Below are 16,492 nucleotides of genomic sequence, written 5' to 3' on the forward strand. Positions count from 1 at the left end.
TAAAAATCAAGGATTAAGTACGGGGATATTGCCCGTAGGTAATACTGTTAATGACAGGAACATTTATTTTCACACCTTTTACTTATATGACTGTTTATTATATATCGTGATTAGGGAAATGGGCTTTCAATCATAGAGTTTTGAATGCCTTACAAAATTCCGACAAGAATTTATAAATTGTAAAACAAACAAATACTTAGTTGTCTCCGTCCATTATTGTAATAGAAGTTTTCAATGAACACTTTAACCTAGAATGACCAAGCGAGGATTTTGACAATTCAAAACTTTTTCAATGAATTCCTTCTTTTTTGTTTGTTTTATTATTGATCAAACAAAGGAGGTTATATAATCTCCTAAATCAAAAAGAAATCCACGAATTACGTATCGAATTTTTCTTTTGTAATCAGTGATCCACAAATTTACGTATACCACGAAACGTCTTTTTTCTCTATCCACGAAAATTGATACCCACGAAAATAAATGAATCCACAGTATATATAAGAAGGATACAAATGGCAAAACAGCTCTAGATTGTTAAAAAAAAAACCATTGTAGGGCAACAAGGAAATAAGCACTTTCGTTTGAAATTTCACTACTTCTTCCTGTCAGTTTCAAAATGATATGATACCATTTTTAGCTCACCTGGCCCAATGGCCAAGTGAGCTTTTCTCATCACTTGACATCCGTCGTCAGTCGTCGTTAACTTTTACAAAAATCTTCTCCTCTGAAACTACTGGGCCAAATTTGACCAAACTTGGCCACAATCATCATTGGGGTATCTAGTTTAAAAAATATGTCCGGTGACCCGGCCAACCAACCAAGATGGCCGCCATGGCTAAAGATAGAACATAGGGGTAAAATGTAGATTTTGGCTTATATCTCTGAAACCAAAGCATTTAGAGCAAATCTGACATGGGGGTAAAATTGTTTATCAGGTCAAGATCTATCTGCCCTGAAATTTTCAGATGAATCGGACAACCTGTTGTTGGGTTGCTGCCCCTGAATTGGTAATTTTATGGAAATTTTGCCGTTTTTGGTTATTATCTTGAATATTATTATAGATAGAGATAAACTGTAAACAGCAATAATGTTCAGCAAAGTAAGATCTACAAATAAGTCAACTTGAGGAGTTATTGCCCTTTATAGTCAATTTTTAACCATTTTTCATAAATTTTTGTAATCTTTTACAAAAATCTTCTTCTCCGAAACTACTAAGACAAATTTAACCAAACTTGTCCACAATCATCATTAGGGTATCTAGTATAAAAAATGTGTCCGATGACCCCGCCCGCGAACCAAGATGGCTGACATGGCTAAAAAATAGTACATAGGGTAAAATGCAGTTTTTGGCTCATATCTCTGAAACCAAAGCATTTAGAGGAAATCTGATGAGCATAAAATTGTTCATTAGGTCAAGATCTATCTGCCCTGAAATTTTCAGACCAATCAGGCAACACGTTGTTGGGTTGCTGCCCCTGAATTGGTAATTTTAAGAAAATTTTGCAGCTTTTGGTTATTATCTTGAATATTATTATAGATAGAGATAAACTGTAAACAGCAATAATGTACAGCAAAGTAAGATCTACAAATAAGTCAACATGACCAAAATAGTCAATTGACCCCTTAAGGAGTTATTGCCCTTTATAGTCAATTTTTTACAATTTTCATAAATTTTGTAAATTTTTGTAAACTTTTACAAAATATTTTCCACTGTAACTACTGGGCCAAGTTCATTATAGATAGAGATAATTGTAAGCAGCAAGAATGTTCAGTAAAGTAAGATCTACAAACACATCACCATCACCAAAACACAATTTTGTCATGAATCCATCTGTGTCCTTTGTTTAATATGCACATAGACCAAGGTGAGCGACACAGGCTCTTTAGAGCCTATAGTTTTTCATTTCATGGGTATAGGATAACCATGAATTTAATTGTTTGTCGAACTACAATTCTATAGGCTTGTATGCAGACTGCAAAAAACCACAAATCAAATATACACGACAATAGCAAATTTTCCTCAATCCAATTAATTCCTAAAATTTGTATCAAGGAAAATGAATGAATCCACAGTATTACGAAAGTTGTAAAAAGCAACAATAATTTTTGTTTTTTCAGCTATTAAAGGTGTCAGGTTGTCCACTGGGTCACACTATGGTAGAGTTGAAATATTGTTAAGTGGACCCAATGAATGGGGTACTGTATGTGATGATTACTGGGATAACCGTGATGCCACTGTTGTGTGTCGCCAACTAGGATTCAAAAGTGGCATTGCTAAGAAATCTGGACAGTTTGGTTTAGGATCAGGGCCAATTTGGTTGGACAATGTGAACTGTAAGGGAACAGAAGCAGGAATTGAAGAGTGTACACATAATGGATTTAATATACAAAACTGTAACCATATGGAAGATGCAGGAGTGATTTGTAGTGGTATGTATAACTGTACGGTACTGTTACCTCAAGACACTTTTCATTTCTTAATGTAAAATTTGATTTTCAAAGGTGGTTTCAGACCGCTAATATCTATGGATTTACAATTTTTTCATAAAATGTAGTCAGAGTTTATGCCTATTAGGGATATTGTCTATCATTTCATTTTTTGCACACAATACATTGATGATAACACAGTTTACAAAAAATGGCTAAGAGTTTACGGTCGATTGCTGACATCTTTAAAAAAAATCTTCCATTGAATATATATGTTATACTAAGTCAACAAAACTACAGATTTTTCGATATTGGAAAACAAAAATTTTGCAGTAGTTTTACATTTTTGCCTTTTAGGTTTTTTTTTTGTGTTGATGGCAGATCTGTGATTATCTTGTTAAATTAATCAACAACAGGTTGTAATGTCTATATGGGCTGTATGCAACAGTGTACTGTTATGAGATGAAATCTTAGAAAACCATACCATCTCTTTCGGAGTATAATTGATGTGCTAGTCATAAGGGAAAAATCTCATGTACAAGTCAATGAAAAATTTAATAAGCAGTTGGAAAAAGCAGAGGTAATAGAGCAAATTTTATTTGAAATTACAAATTGTTAATTTTTAGGTGACCTGGCCCAAAGGGCCAAGTGAGCTTTTCTCATCACTTGTTGTCCGTCGTCTTCTGTTAACATTTACAAAAATCTTCTCCTCTGAAACTACTCGGCCAAATTTAACCAAACTTGGCCACAATCATCATTAGGGTATCTAGTTTAAAAATTGTGTCTGATGACCCCGCTTGCCAACCAAGATGGCCGACATGGCTAAAAATAGAACATAGGGGTAAAATGCAAGTTTTGCCTATTATTTTGAAAATCGTTTTAAATAGAGAAAATCTGGCAAGGGCAAAAATGTTTTGAATGTTGAGCTCTACCAATTGTCCTTATATGTCAAAATTGTCAGACAACTTCTTATAGGAGTTATTGCCCTTAAATGAAAATTTTACCATTTTTTAAAATTTTTGCCTACTATCTTGAAAACTATAATAGATAAAGAGAAACTTTATATTGTACAAATGATCAGCAAGACAAGTTCTACAAATAAATCTGATATGGTAAAAATGGTCAGCTGACTCCTTATTGGAGTTACTGACCTTTAATGACAATTTTTACCATTTTTTTTTGCGTTTTTCCTTATATGATAAAAATTATAATAGATAAATAGACACTTTAAATCACAAAAAAGATCAGCAAGTCAAGATCTACAAACAAGTCTAATTTTGCTGATATAGTTAGTAGACTATCACTCATTGCCCATAAATGAGAATTTGTTTTCCCTCTTTTGTGTTTTGTGCAATGTGTTTTGAGCAAAAACTAAAGAAGATAGAGAGAAACTAAACAGACTAAATGATCAGCAATAAAAGATCAACAAAACAGTGATTTTTGTCATGAATTCTATTCTCGTCTACAATGTTAGGGAATGTCCTTTGTTGTATATGCACATAGACCAAGGTGAGCGACACCTGCTCTTTTGAGCCTCTAGAAAATTCTTTATCATTTTAGGTAACAAGACAAAAAGTGAGTCCTTCATATCAGAGTTAACAGGCGGACAAGGTGTAGTGCTAGCAGCAACAATACCCATAATTCTCATATTGATGGCATTAATTGTTGGTGTCGGTTTATACTTTTGGCGACAGAGAACTGCATCCCCAGACAAAAAAGTTTTGGTTGAAAACGATATGAACGACCCAAATCCAGGAACAGTTCATACGGAGGGAGGAGTTGGAGTGACACTCACAAAATTACGAGCTCATTTCTCTAAAGCAAGAACATCCCTACAAAATGGTAACAAAGACACAAAATCCCCCACAATGTCATTGGGTAACCCTAATTACGATCAAATGACAGACTCAAATGAAGTGAAATCGGAATCTGATATATAATTTGTGATGGCAAAACTGTGATTTGTAATTTTGTACAGAACTAACATGATTTTATATCTTCTTATCAGACTTATTTTTATAATTGACTGATTTAACATTATATTGCCAATGTGACAATAGTAGTTTAAAGTTATTAATTGATTAATTCAGGTCAGCTTGTGCAATAGATTACTATTTTCCTACAATTAAACCTGTCACAAGTGCCTTGAAATAATGGACATTTCTATTGTAATACCTGGACCTTAGTAAGGGCTTTTCCAGAAATAAATACCTATGAGGGTCATTACTCCACTTATTTTTTTTTATTTTGTTAACCTAGGTGAGAGTGTATCACCAGTGTTTCACCAGTGTCACTGATTTTGATGAATAACAGAAAACATTAAAAATTCTGTTCACACAATAAGAATGAAGTTCCAACCTCCCAGGTGTTTGTTTTTTCTAAAATAGCCATAATCAAATGATAATTTTAATCAATTGTTTGGCAATGAGTAGAGAGAGATTTTGTGTATATTTTATGTAATTGTGTTATGTAGAAACACGGTCATTTATAATAGTGCTTACAAGTTCATACTCATACCTGCCAACTTTCTCAAAAGACAGGTCAACATCTCTCATGCACGAAACCCCCTATCAGTGAGGAAAGTTGGCAGGTCTGTATATTTAATGAATGAACATTCCTTCAAAGTAAAAGAATACCTAATTTTCCAATTCTGTAATGGATATAAGTAAGATAAGGATAGAAAATATTGTACATTTTTTGGCTTGGAATTAACCAATCATGCAACATTTTTGTATCACATGCTTTTTAAACATCAAGCAACAAACAGGGATCATCATATGAGCTACGTTGGATAGAAATCAACGATATACAAGTGCACATATACATGTATATGTATAAAACTTTGATTGATTTTGGAACAAACAAATACGAAATAAAAGATGAATTTTGGTCTGTTTTTTTTTGGGTTCTTATAACAACTCAATTTTTCAAACAGCTACAGACTTTCCATAGAGATTTTTTAACCTAAAATAGGTTAACAGATGTATTGATATTCATTTGATTAAGGTCTATTTCTATCCGACACAGATCATATATTGTTTTTACTCAAATAGGTTATTCTCTTATAAACCAGGTGATAGAAACTAACAATTCTTGCTATCAAGGATTTTTTAATAATTGGCTTGCTCCATTTTTGGAAAAGAATGTCTTAAAAGTTTCTGTAGACATAGTAGAGGCTTTTGCTTATGTTATATTTATCTTTTCATCTCAAACTGCTTGCTTGGAAGCAAGCAAATTTGGACAGAATATTATTTTTTTCTCCTTTTATTACAAGGGTGGTTTTTATGCTCTTACTTTTTTTTCTATTTAAAAGTTGTGACTACCTATGTGTTGAATAAAAGGGTATGCATAGAGCATGACCTTCTAAGTAAATCAACCTTTAGAGGTGAATTAAACATTAAAATCTATATTACATTTCTCATAATTCCCATTTTCATTTCCCACTTTTTCACAAGAATTACAGAAATTCTAATGCAACACTACTTGTAACATTTCTTTTGATTTGAAAATGCCTCAAACTGCAGGCATCAATTCTAGGATAGATGCTCTACAATTTGTGCACAAGCCCATGTTTTCATTCTGACCGTGGAATTAAATTCTGATAACAGTATTGTATTTTAAGATTTGCAGGCATCAATAGTTGATTTGATCGTCAGAAATATCCTTTTATTGGTTAAGTTGACCAATTATGAACTGTGACAGAAAACACATATCAACAACTGTATACTCTCTTATGTTTAACATGGAAATCATTATTACATATAAAAAAACCTTTTAAACCCTTTGTTTTAAAGATATAATGATAAAAAAAAAGTAATAACATTGCTCCTTAAAAAAATGCTTGACAAATGCTTTAATGCATTCAGAATCGCCTGTGGAAAAATGTTGAATCCTGCTTGATGCATTTATATACCTATGAACAATCAAACCTGTGCACAACGTCTGCTTCCAGAATAACTGTCACCAGGTATTCTCATGATTATTTATGTAATCTATATTTACATTCCATATTGTTATAGAACCATTCCAGCTTAATAATCTATTGTCTTTATGCAGTTAGAGGAATCATATTGTATTTATAAATTGTGCCTCCTCCACAGGATTTGTATGGAGACATATTGTCATTGTCTTTTACTTATAGGTTATCAATGTTTTTTTCATACGAGAGGGTGTTTCGCAGTTACAATCTCATTGAAGAGCGACAGCCTTGATATGAGATGTGGTCGAGAAACATCCTCGAGTTTGAAAGACCATTGATAATCTGTTTATCGCTGTTTTGCCTATGATGTCCTTGATATTTACATTGACAACGCAAAGTGTGCCCTTAGTTTTTACCTATAATTTTCTATCTCAAGTTAGAAGCATGATATGAAAAATTATCACAAAAAAAGATCAAAGGAAAAATACACAAAATAGTCATAAATCTTTATATCAGTCCATTACTTAAGAACATCATCACAGTTAACCTCGACTCACGATTATAAACTTTACTCAGTACTCAAGAGTACAAAATGTGTGCTCGAAACAGCAAATCCAGTATTTTGATTGGTTGATTCTGAGTCTGATGATTGTACTCGAAAGTTTTATAACCGTAAGCCCTGGGTTTGGAAAGACACTCAACATAATTGCTTCATGCAACTTCAATTAGAGTAGTTTGTCCATCCTATTCCATTTTTGAGCTGGAAAGTTTTTTGGTTATTCTGTGCAAAACACTTCATCCAGTTCTGTATTTAAAAAATTTTGTCAATGTTAAATCTCCATCAGTGTGTATTTGAATGGAAAGAAAGAGACTATATTGAGTCATAAAATGTGAATTTCAAAGTTTTGTGCCAATTGCCAATACTTTTGAAAGGTCATATCTTGTGTCAACTGTAGACTTATAATTAAAATATACATATATAGAAAAATTCAGGATGTCAAGCAAGCAACAATCAATCAATAGAAAAAAAATCATTTTCAGAGATGTATGATTTTTATTCCATCATGAAATCCACAAAATACTTTTTATATGAGCACTCAAATACCTTGTATCCCTGGCATAGATTTGAATTGCATGATTTATAAGCAAAAACTATCAGTTTAATAGTGTGGTTCAATCAAAATATCTGTTATATTACTGTCATTTATTTGTTATCATTCCAATATGTATACTTTTTATGAAGAATGAAAGATGAGTTTGTGAGATAAATCATATGCTATTATTATTAATGTGGAAGCACAAATAAATGTGAACATAGTTTGTATTTTCTTCTTTTTGTGCCAAGAATCTTTAGTGGAGTCTGTATGTGCCTACAATTAATCCTGCAGCAGTTACATCCAGATTTCTGTATAATACAATGCAATGAAATGCAATGGAAATACAATACAACACTGCAACGCAATGCAATGCAATGCAAGGCTATTCAATGCAATACTATGCAACGCAATACAATATTTTGGTAAATTTTCAACACTTTTGGACTTACAAATAATGAACACAAACTAAAAACAAATATGTTATACAGTAACATACGACAACAACAGAATTACAGGATTCTGACTTTGGACAGGCACATACAGAATGTTTGCACAACATAAGAACAAACTTTAAAGCTGTTATCCTAATGCTAGCAAGTTAAACGTTTTGGTTGACTTGCTTCCTTTGTTTGTATAAATGTTTGCTCAAGCATTGTAACTAAGATTGACATCTGCTATCAATAGATAGGCGGGGTTTCAGCTTGTATACATTATACTTATAAATGGTATTGGAAGTTAACCAATGTATACAAGTTGAAGCCCCGCCTATCTATTGATTGCAGATGTCAATCTTACTTTAATTACAATGCTTGAGCAAGCCAACCAAACCTTTAACTTGCTAGCATAAGGATAACAGCTTTAAAAATCATTTGAAAAGGGACTTATTGGATCAAAACAAAACAAACAACTTACAAAAATACTTAAGACACAAAGAATTGAGCTAGTTAAAAGCCAATAACAACTGTCAACTGTTAGCACCTATGAAAACAAGCCAATAACAACTGTTAGTACTGATGAAAACAAGCCATTAACAACTGTTGGTACCGATGAAAACAAGCCAATAACAACTGTTAGCACAAATGAAAACAAGCCAATAACAACTGTTAGTACTAATGAAAACAAGCCAATAACAACTGTTGGTACCGATGAAAACAAGCCAATAACAACTGTTAGCACAAATGAAAACAAGCCAATAACAACTGTTAGTACTAATGAAAACAAGCCATTAACAACTGTTGGTACCGATAAAAACAAGCCATTAACAACTGTAAGAACATATGAAAAGAAGCCACTAACAACTGTTAGCACCAATGAAAACAAGCCAATAACAACTGTTAGCACCAATGAAAACAAGCCATTAACAACTGTTAGCACCAATGAAAACAAGCCATAAACAATTGTTAGTATTGAGGAAAACAAGCCAATAACAACTGTTAGAACTGATGAAAACAAAATTCAAAGATCTAATTACAATGTTCAATTTATAACCTTGGAGATTAAGTTGATTCAAAGGATCAATAAGCTTACATGGATAATTTACAGTGGTGTTTGTATATACAAAAAACACCATGTAAACATTTATTTGGAACTTAATATTTCCGACTCACAATTAAGTGTCAAAATATACAATTTTTGTAATTTTTTGTAGAAAACAAAATCATGTTATCTCTCAACTGTAAAATCATAGGGATTACTCATAATAATTAAAATTCCCTTTGGTTTAATTTTTATCAATTACATATCAATTATTGTCATGATTGTTAACCAAAAGTTACACCATTGTGTTGTACTTAAATTTTTAGGCACAACAGATTTTCCTTCTCCCACCTTTTCAATTGGGCAAAATGTTGGTTTCCAGATGTTATCTTTCATCCATATATTCAACTTGTAACAAACTTGGATATTGATATATAATGATGAAGACCCCTTTTGATTTTGGGGCAATTTGAATAAAAGTCAAACTTACAGCAGATTTGATCCATCAAAATGTGTGGCAAAGTTTGGTTTCGGTAAACCAGGTGTGTAACTATTACCACTTGGTTTGATAATTCCCCATGGGATGAGAAGCCCCCTTTATATAAAACTCTTACTATTAAATTTTATGTGTTAAAACATATTCCCATACCCCAAATGTTAAGCATCATTTCATATAGATATCCAGCAGACTTAACAGTCTTCAATGAAGACTCTTCATCAATACACCCTCCCCTCTTAAAAGTAAAAACAAGTAAACAAAAAAAGCAATACTCAACTCAAAAAATGTTTCCTCTTACCTCCAGAATACAACATTTACCCAACCATTCAGACCACAACTTGGCCTATTCACCCTGGCGCTTCTTTAATATTTTATACCACATGTATACCATTGGGACAGATTGGCTTTAATCACAATGGTATTAAAAAAAAGTTGTAATTGTGGAAATTCAACAGACATGAACATGATGAATCTGCTTTAGAAGTTCATTGTATAAAATATGATTAAAATGAGTGTATAAAACCATAATGCATATAATAATAACTAAGGACTAACTAAATTCAATTATTTCCCCACCCTCACAAAAGATATTTGAAAGGGGTAGGTACTTTAAGTTTTCCTGTATTTCTCTGTAAGCAAGTTGCATCCAATTCAGAACTTTAATGCCTTGAGGGATATAAGATTGGAATGTTTGTTTTCAAGATCATGGTCACAAACTTAGTTCAACTTTGCATCAACATATTAGAATATACAAAGTCTAGTCCATCTCAGAACTTTTAAATGCCTCGAAGGATATTGATAACACTTGGTATGATTGTTGCCCACCAAAAGACGGTGAGTCATGATTAGGTTGGAATGTTTGTCGGCAAGGTAAAGGTCTCAAACTTAATTGACTTAAAATCTCCAAAGTTGTGTCAGACTCAGAACTTTTGAATGCCATAAAGGATGTTAATGATACTTGATGATACTGTTGCCAATCACCAGAAGGTGTGTTGCAAATAAGGTTGAAATGTCTATGCAAGGTCAAGGTCACAAATTGCATTTAACTTTACATTCAAGTATACAAAGACGACAGAACTCAATAACCTTAAAGTATATTACTAATGTCTGATATTGGTGCACCCACCAAAAGAGGGTGTTGAGAATAAGGTTGAAATGTGTACCTCCAATGTCAAGGTCAATAATTTGTATATTTTGATGAATGCATGGGGCAGAGGGTAACATTTTGTTACCTTTGCTTGCAGCGCCTCTTGTTGACAAAGTAGTTTTCCACTCCTACATATCAGTTACAACAATAATCATTTTAGAATTAAATACCAATAGAAGGGAAAGTATCATTTATGCTTATGCTTAAACCTCTCACAATCTTTATAAACATTTGATATGTTAGAACTTTTAGCATTACATGACATTTTCCATTTTTATAGACAGCATAATTCAAGTATTAGATATTTCCAAACATTATTCCACACTTGTTATCTAACTGTTCAAGAATTATTTCCCCTGAGCTTAAATCTCTCTTGCAAAAGCTTATTAAAAGCTAGAGTAGAGGCAGACCTGAAGAATTTCATGACATACTTTCAACACTGATATTTTTCAACAATGCATAAATCAATCAGATCATGAATTAACAGTTCATTAACTTGTAAACCATAAGGTTTTACTTGTTGTTAAGGGTAATAACCCCTGTAAGTAGTCGAAAACATAGTTTCACTCATTTTTGCATTGAGTAGATCGTGTATTGCTTATCATTTTGCTTTAAACAGTTTCTGTTTGTCTTTTAAACAAGGAATTATTTGAATCTGGAATAATTTTGAAATATGGAAAATTGATAAGAAATGTATGATGAAAACTAAACCAATTTAGGAGGGTTAGCTATGCACGCATGGCTAAGGGGGGTTAGTTAGTTCATACTGAAATATCAGCGAAAGTAAAATTAAGCTTAGCCATGTGTGCATTATTAAACCAATTTTCAATAAGGCTCTATTATAACATACAATGTTAACTACATGAATAAAACATATTCAATCTACCAATATGCAAATATAAAGAATATATATATATATATTTATGCATATATAATAAAAATCAAATAGCTATAGTAAACAGTCTTGTTAAACTTAAAATTCAACACTTTATTAAAAATATAATATAAAAATAAGAAGATGTGGTATGATTGCCAATGAGACAACTATCCACCAAAGTTCAAATGAAGTGGATGTAAGCAATTATAGGCAAATATACAACCTTCAACAATGAAAAATATGAAACAATTAAATTGAGAAAACTAACGGCCTAATTTATAACAAAAAAATTTATGAAAAACAAATATGATTTTATGTAGATAATTATTATAATATTGTATTTAGAGAGCCTTACTGAAAATTGGTTTAATCCTACTGAGTAAATCTCTTTAAATAAATATATTTTAATTGTTATTATTACATACATAAGTACTAAGTACTCGTAAAAATTAATAGTTCTTGACAATAGTATAATCCAGTCAGGTTATCTTTAAATTTTGAATCATAATCCAATTAGATAAAAGATACAAAATGATTGACAGAAGGGGGCAGTAAGTGACAAAGTCAAAAATGCAAAATCAAGATGTAAAACCATTTGGCGTTTTCGACTTCGCATTTTCTTGTTTTTGACTTCACATTTTTGTGTTTTCGCATTTTCGACTTCGCGTTTTCACGCTATACAATATAAAGGGCGAAAACGCGAAATGGCCTTAACCGGCCACCATACAAAAATGCTAAAAATCATTATTTGGGGCTATTACTCCTATAAGGGTCAATTATCATTTTAGTCGTTATGTATTTTTTTATATCTTGTATAGGGGGTAATTTATGCTGTTTTCAATTTTGGTCTATCTTTTATAGTTTCAGGGCTCAAACAAATAACAAAATTTGCAAAAATAGTAATTTAATCGGCAATAATTTCTATAATCCTGTCGATAAATGTCTTCATTTGAATTCACATAATTGTAGATCTTTGCTGTATACAACTATTTCTTTATATCTATTATAGTTTTTTTCAAGGATAAAAGATAAAAAAAACGCTGAACTGTGTCATTTTAAGGACAATAACTCCTACAAGGAGTTGATAAACGGTTTCAGTCTTTTCGAATTTTTGTATTTTGGCTAATCAGTTTTGCTGTTTACAATTTCCTACTATCTATTAAAGTTTTATGAAAATTTAAGATAAATATGCTACAATTTGTCAAAATTGTCATTAAATGTCAATAACCTGTCTAAAAGATAAATTTATGGATTGGGTCATAGTTGCTTTTTAGTAGATCTTCTATTGTTGATATTTTTTTCTATTTGCTGTTTCTGTCTATCTATTATAATATCCAAGTTCATAGGTGAAAATACTAAAATTTGTCATAAATTGTCATTTATAGAACAGTAACTCCTAGAAAGAGTTATCTGATAATCTTGGTAAAAATGGAAAGTATCTTGACATTCTTGGTAAATTGAGGTTTACAAGATATAAAACAACTGATTGTAGGTTGATTGACCTATATTTAATATTTAATTCACAAACTACAATCAAGTCAAGACTCTACTCCACAAGAATCAATCATGTTAAGTTTGATTAGGGTTCATAGCTTTTTGGGCTAGATGAGCTTAAAAGGAAATGTTTTAGACAGCAAATAATAATTTATTGTAGAATTAGAACATTTAATTCTACAATTTTGAAAAATTTTGCAGCATATTTAACTTTCAAACAGTACCTCTCTAAGAAGGAATGCAAATATGATTATTTTCATTGTGTAAAGGTACCTGTAATATCAATTTTACCTTTACATCATTACTATATTTTTGGGAAATATATACATGTTCAATTTATTCAGCATTTTTATCTATTGTCATATAAAAATTAACAATATCTCATAAAACTAGTAGATTTTAATAATATGCTTTATTGAGATACGTTTTGTGAAACACTGGCCTATAAAAAAAGTACTTGTAATTTAATTTATAGTTGTTTCCCTTTCATCAAGGTATAAATGAGTACAAATAATTGCAGAACTGGGCATGCTGAAATAGACATATTCTTACTGGAGGTGTGATGAGATGATTGAAGCTGTTAATTTTCTCCTTGATAATATTTATGTACGTTTCGGCAGCAAAGTTTATCGACAGGTTGTAGGTATTTCTATGGGCACTAATTGCGCCCCTTTAATAGCTGACTTGATTTTGTACTGTTATGAATCACAGTTTATGACCAAACTCAGTAAAGACCCGTCTAAATTGCATTTAATTGATAAATTCAACAACACTTACCGTTATCTTGATGATATTTTTTCGTTAAATAATCAAGAATTTTCTCAATATACTGCCAAAATTTACCCAAAGGAACTTACTTTAAATAAATAAAATTTAAACGGTAACAACTGTCCTTTGCTAGATTTAGATATTTTGGTTGTACACGGGAAACTCCACACTAAAATTTAAGACAAAAGGGACGATTTTTCGTTCCCTATTGTTAATTTTCCCTTTTTGGATGGTGATTTTCCTTTGGCACCATCTTACGGTGTTTATATTTCACAACTCGTTTACTATGCCCGTGTCTGTTGTGACGTTTTTGATTTTAACGAACATAATCTATGTATTACTGGTAAATTATTAAGCCAGGGATTTCTTTACCACAAATTACTTAAAACCTTTACTAAATTCTTCCACAGATATAAAGTTTTGGTTTTGAAGTTTGGTTGTACCTGTAGAAAACTTATTTCAAACGGGATTGCACATCCTCATTTTATGGCAATATTGTTTACCGTGCCCAGAAATTTAGAAACGATCCTGGTAAACTTATCGATCCTTTAAATAAACTTATTCTAAAAGGTTACCAATTCAACACTGTAATTAGATCATTAAATATTGTTTTTATTGGTACTAATATTGATTTTGTTATCAGTAAATTAAAAGCAAACTAGATATTATTGTTATATACATATACGCATTCATGGATCTACAATCTGTCAATACCTGTATCTTGGCATTGCAAAAGGTCATGTTTTTCTCGGACTGTTTATGACGTCTTTACACTAAATCAATTGGATGTTGGATGTGTACGGATTGATAATTTAGTTTTAGATGCATGATTTTTTTTATTAGTTGTAAGTGGCTTTGAACTAGCTGTCAGTAACTGCGAGTACTCTCAGATCTGTACTTAGTGTCTTTTTGCTGTTTGGATGTACAAGTAACCGGCCACGTCCACTTGTATTTGTAGTATTTGTATTTTTATCCATCTGATGAGTTAAGCCTCTTTCAACTGATTTTTATAGTTCGTTCTTATGTTGTACTGTTACACCACTGTCCCAGGTTAGGGGGATGGTTGGGATCCCGCTAACATGTTTAACCCCGCCACATTCTGTATGTATGTGCCGGTCCCAAGTCAGGAGCCTGTAATTCAGTGGTTGTCGTTTGTTTATGTGTTACATATTTGTTTTTCGTTCATTTTCTGTACATAAATTAGGCCGTTGGTTTTCTCGTTTGAATTGTTTTACATTGTCATTTCGGGGCCTTTTATAGCTGACTGTGCGGTATGGGCTTTGCTCATTGTTGAAGGCCGTACGGTGACCTATAGTTGTTAATTTCTGTGTCATTTGGTCTCTTGTGGAGAGTTGTCTCATTGGCAATCATACCACATCTCCTTTTTTATATATATCAGACTAATAGGGCATGCATAATTCTGTAAGTTTTATTAGTACTGAATACAATTAACAAAATGCTGCATAATTCCTATTTCATGATTAATAAAAGTTTAATGATTTAAAATCGAGTTTTTCATTTTTTTTTTGCATGATTATGCAATGATTTAATTCCAGTGTACAGTTTTACAATTATTTGCATAATTCTGCAATGATTTCTTTCAAGTGCACCGTTTTACAATTATTTTCACAATTCCGAAATGATTTCATTCTGAAAGTGCTTAGTTTTACAATTATTTTCACAATTCTGCAATGATTTAATTCAAGTGCACAGTTTTACAATTAAGTGCATACTAGTAGTTTTTTTTACAATTATTTGCACAAGTATGCAATTTTTCAATTCAAGTGCATGATTTTACAATTATTTTCTTAATTTGGCAATGATGTTTAATTCAAGTGCATGGTTTTACAATTATTTGCACAATTCTGCAATGATGTATTTTTACAATTTGTTGTTTTGTTGTTTTGCTACACCTCTGTCCCACTAGGAGGAGGGTTGTTTGCCAAACAAAATATATATCCGCGTCCAAATTGCTTTTCTCGATTTACATTCATCAGGAACGCTAATACCAAAAAATGTGTTACCCAAGGATTTTTTTGTATATGTGACTAGCCATGAGATTTTCAGGCTTATGGAGGTACCTAGGCTACAATGGGTTTATTGCATATTTATCAAGTACATACTGAAAGAAAACACCCTATCAAATATTCTGACATGATCGTTGTAATAAAGGATTTATGGGTCATTTCGTATTTTGCTATTTATGGAATTTTATGGCCACGTCAAGTTTTTATCTGAATATCTTCATATATAAAGTATTCCATCACCTTCTTATGAATTACTTTATTTACAATGTTTCAAAGGAGTATATTATTCATGGTCTACAAATGACAGTATACATTTGGTTAATATCAATTTTGAAGTATTTTTTCGTCATCCTCTGTCAAATGCACTGTACTAGTTAGCAGATGACTTTTTGTTTTCTGTGTTGTTGGCTTGCTGTCTCGTTGATGTTTACCTCACGTTTAATTTTATTTATATTCGTATTTAACTTGAAGAAGATTGAAGCACAAGGTCTAAATGACCTTTTTGAAAAGGTACTAAAAAAGGTGTCAGAAAGGTCAGAATGATATTTCCAAAGAATAAAATATAAGAAATATAGAACTAAGCAATGATTTTTTTGTTTGCTTTAATGTTTGATTTTGGTAGTTATTTCCATTTTTTTCATTATTATCATCATGAAAAACCCAGATTTCTTTGTATTTTTTCATTTGGACCCACAGTTTATTGATTTACACGATCAATCTATCGATGTTTAGTTAAAAGTAGCTGAATTTATTTTAGCTTT

The 16,492-nt window shown here is 31.7% G+C and overlaps 1 protein-coding gene across 1 annotated transcript in view; it reads left to right on the forward strand.

Moving 5' to 3' along the window:
* LOC127733109 (deleted in malignant brain tumors 1 protein-like) overlaps positions 1 to 7,664 on the forward strand; it is a 69,851-nt gene extending 62,187 nt beyond the window's left edge. Inside the window, exons 32-33 of the mRNA XM_052242391.1 lie at positions 2,119 to 2,430; positions 3,988 to 7,664. Of these exons, the coding sequence (XP_052098351.1) occupies positions 2,119 to 2,430; positions 3,988 to 4,367 (692 nt within the window). The 3' untranslated portion in view covers positions 4,368 to 7,664. The remainder of the gene's footprint in view (positions 1 to 2,118; positions 2,431 to 3,987) is intronic.
* Positions 7,665 to 16,492: the final 8,828 nt, after the last annotated feature.

This window comes from Mytilus californianus, unplaced genomic scaffold, assembly GCF_021869535.1.
Source record: "Mytilus californianus isolate M0D057914Y unplaced genomic scaffold, xbMytCali1.0.p SCAF_3, whole genome shotgun sequence".
In the NCBI taxonomy this organism is placed as follows: domain Eukaryota; kingdom Metazoa; phylum Mollusca; class Bivalvia; order Mytilida; family Mytilidae; genus Mytilus; species Mytilus californianus.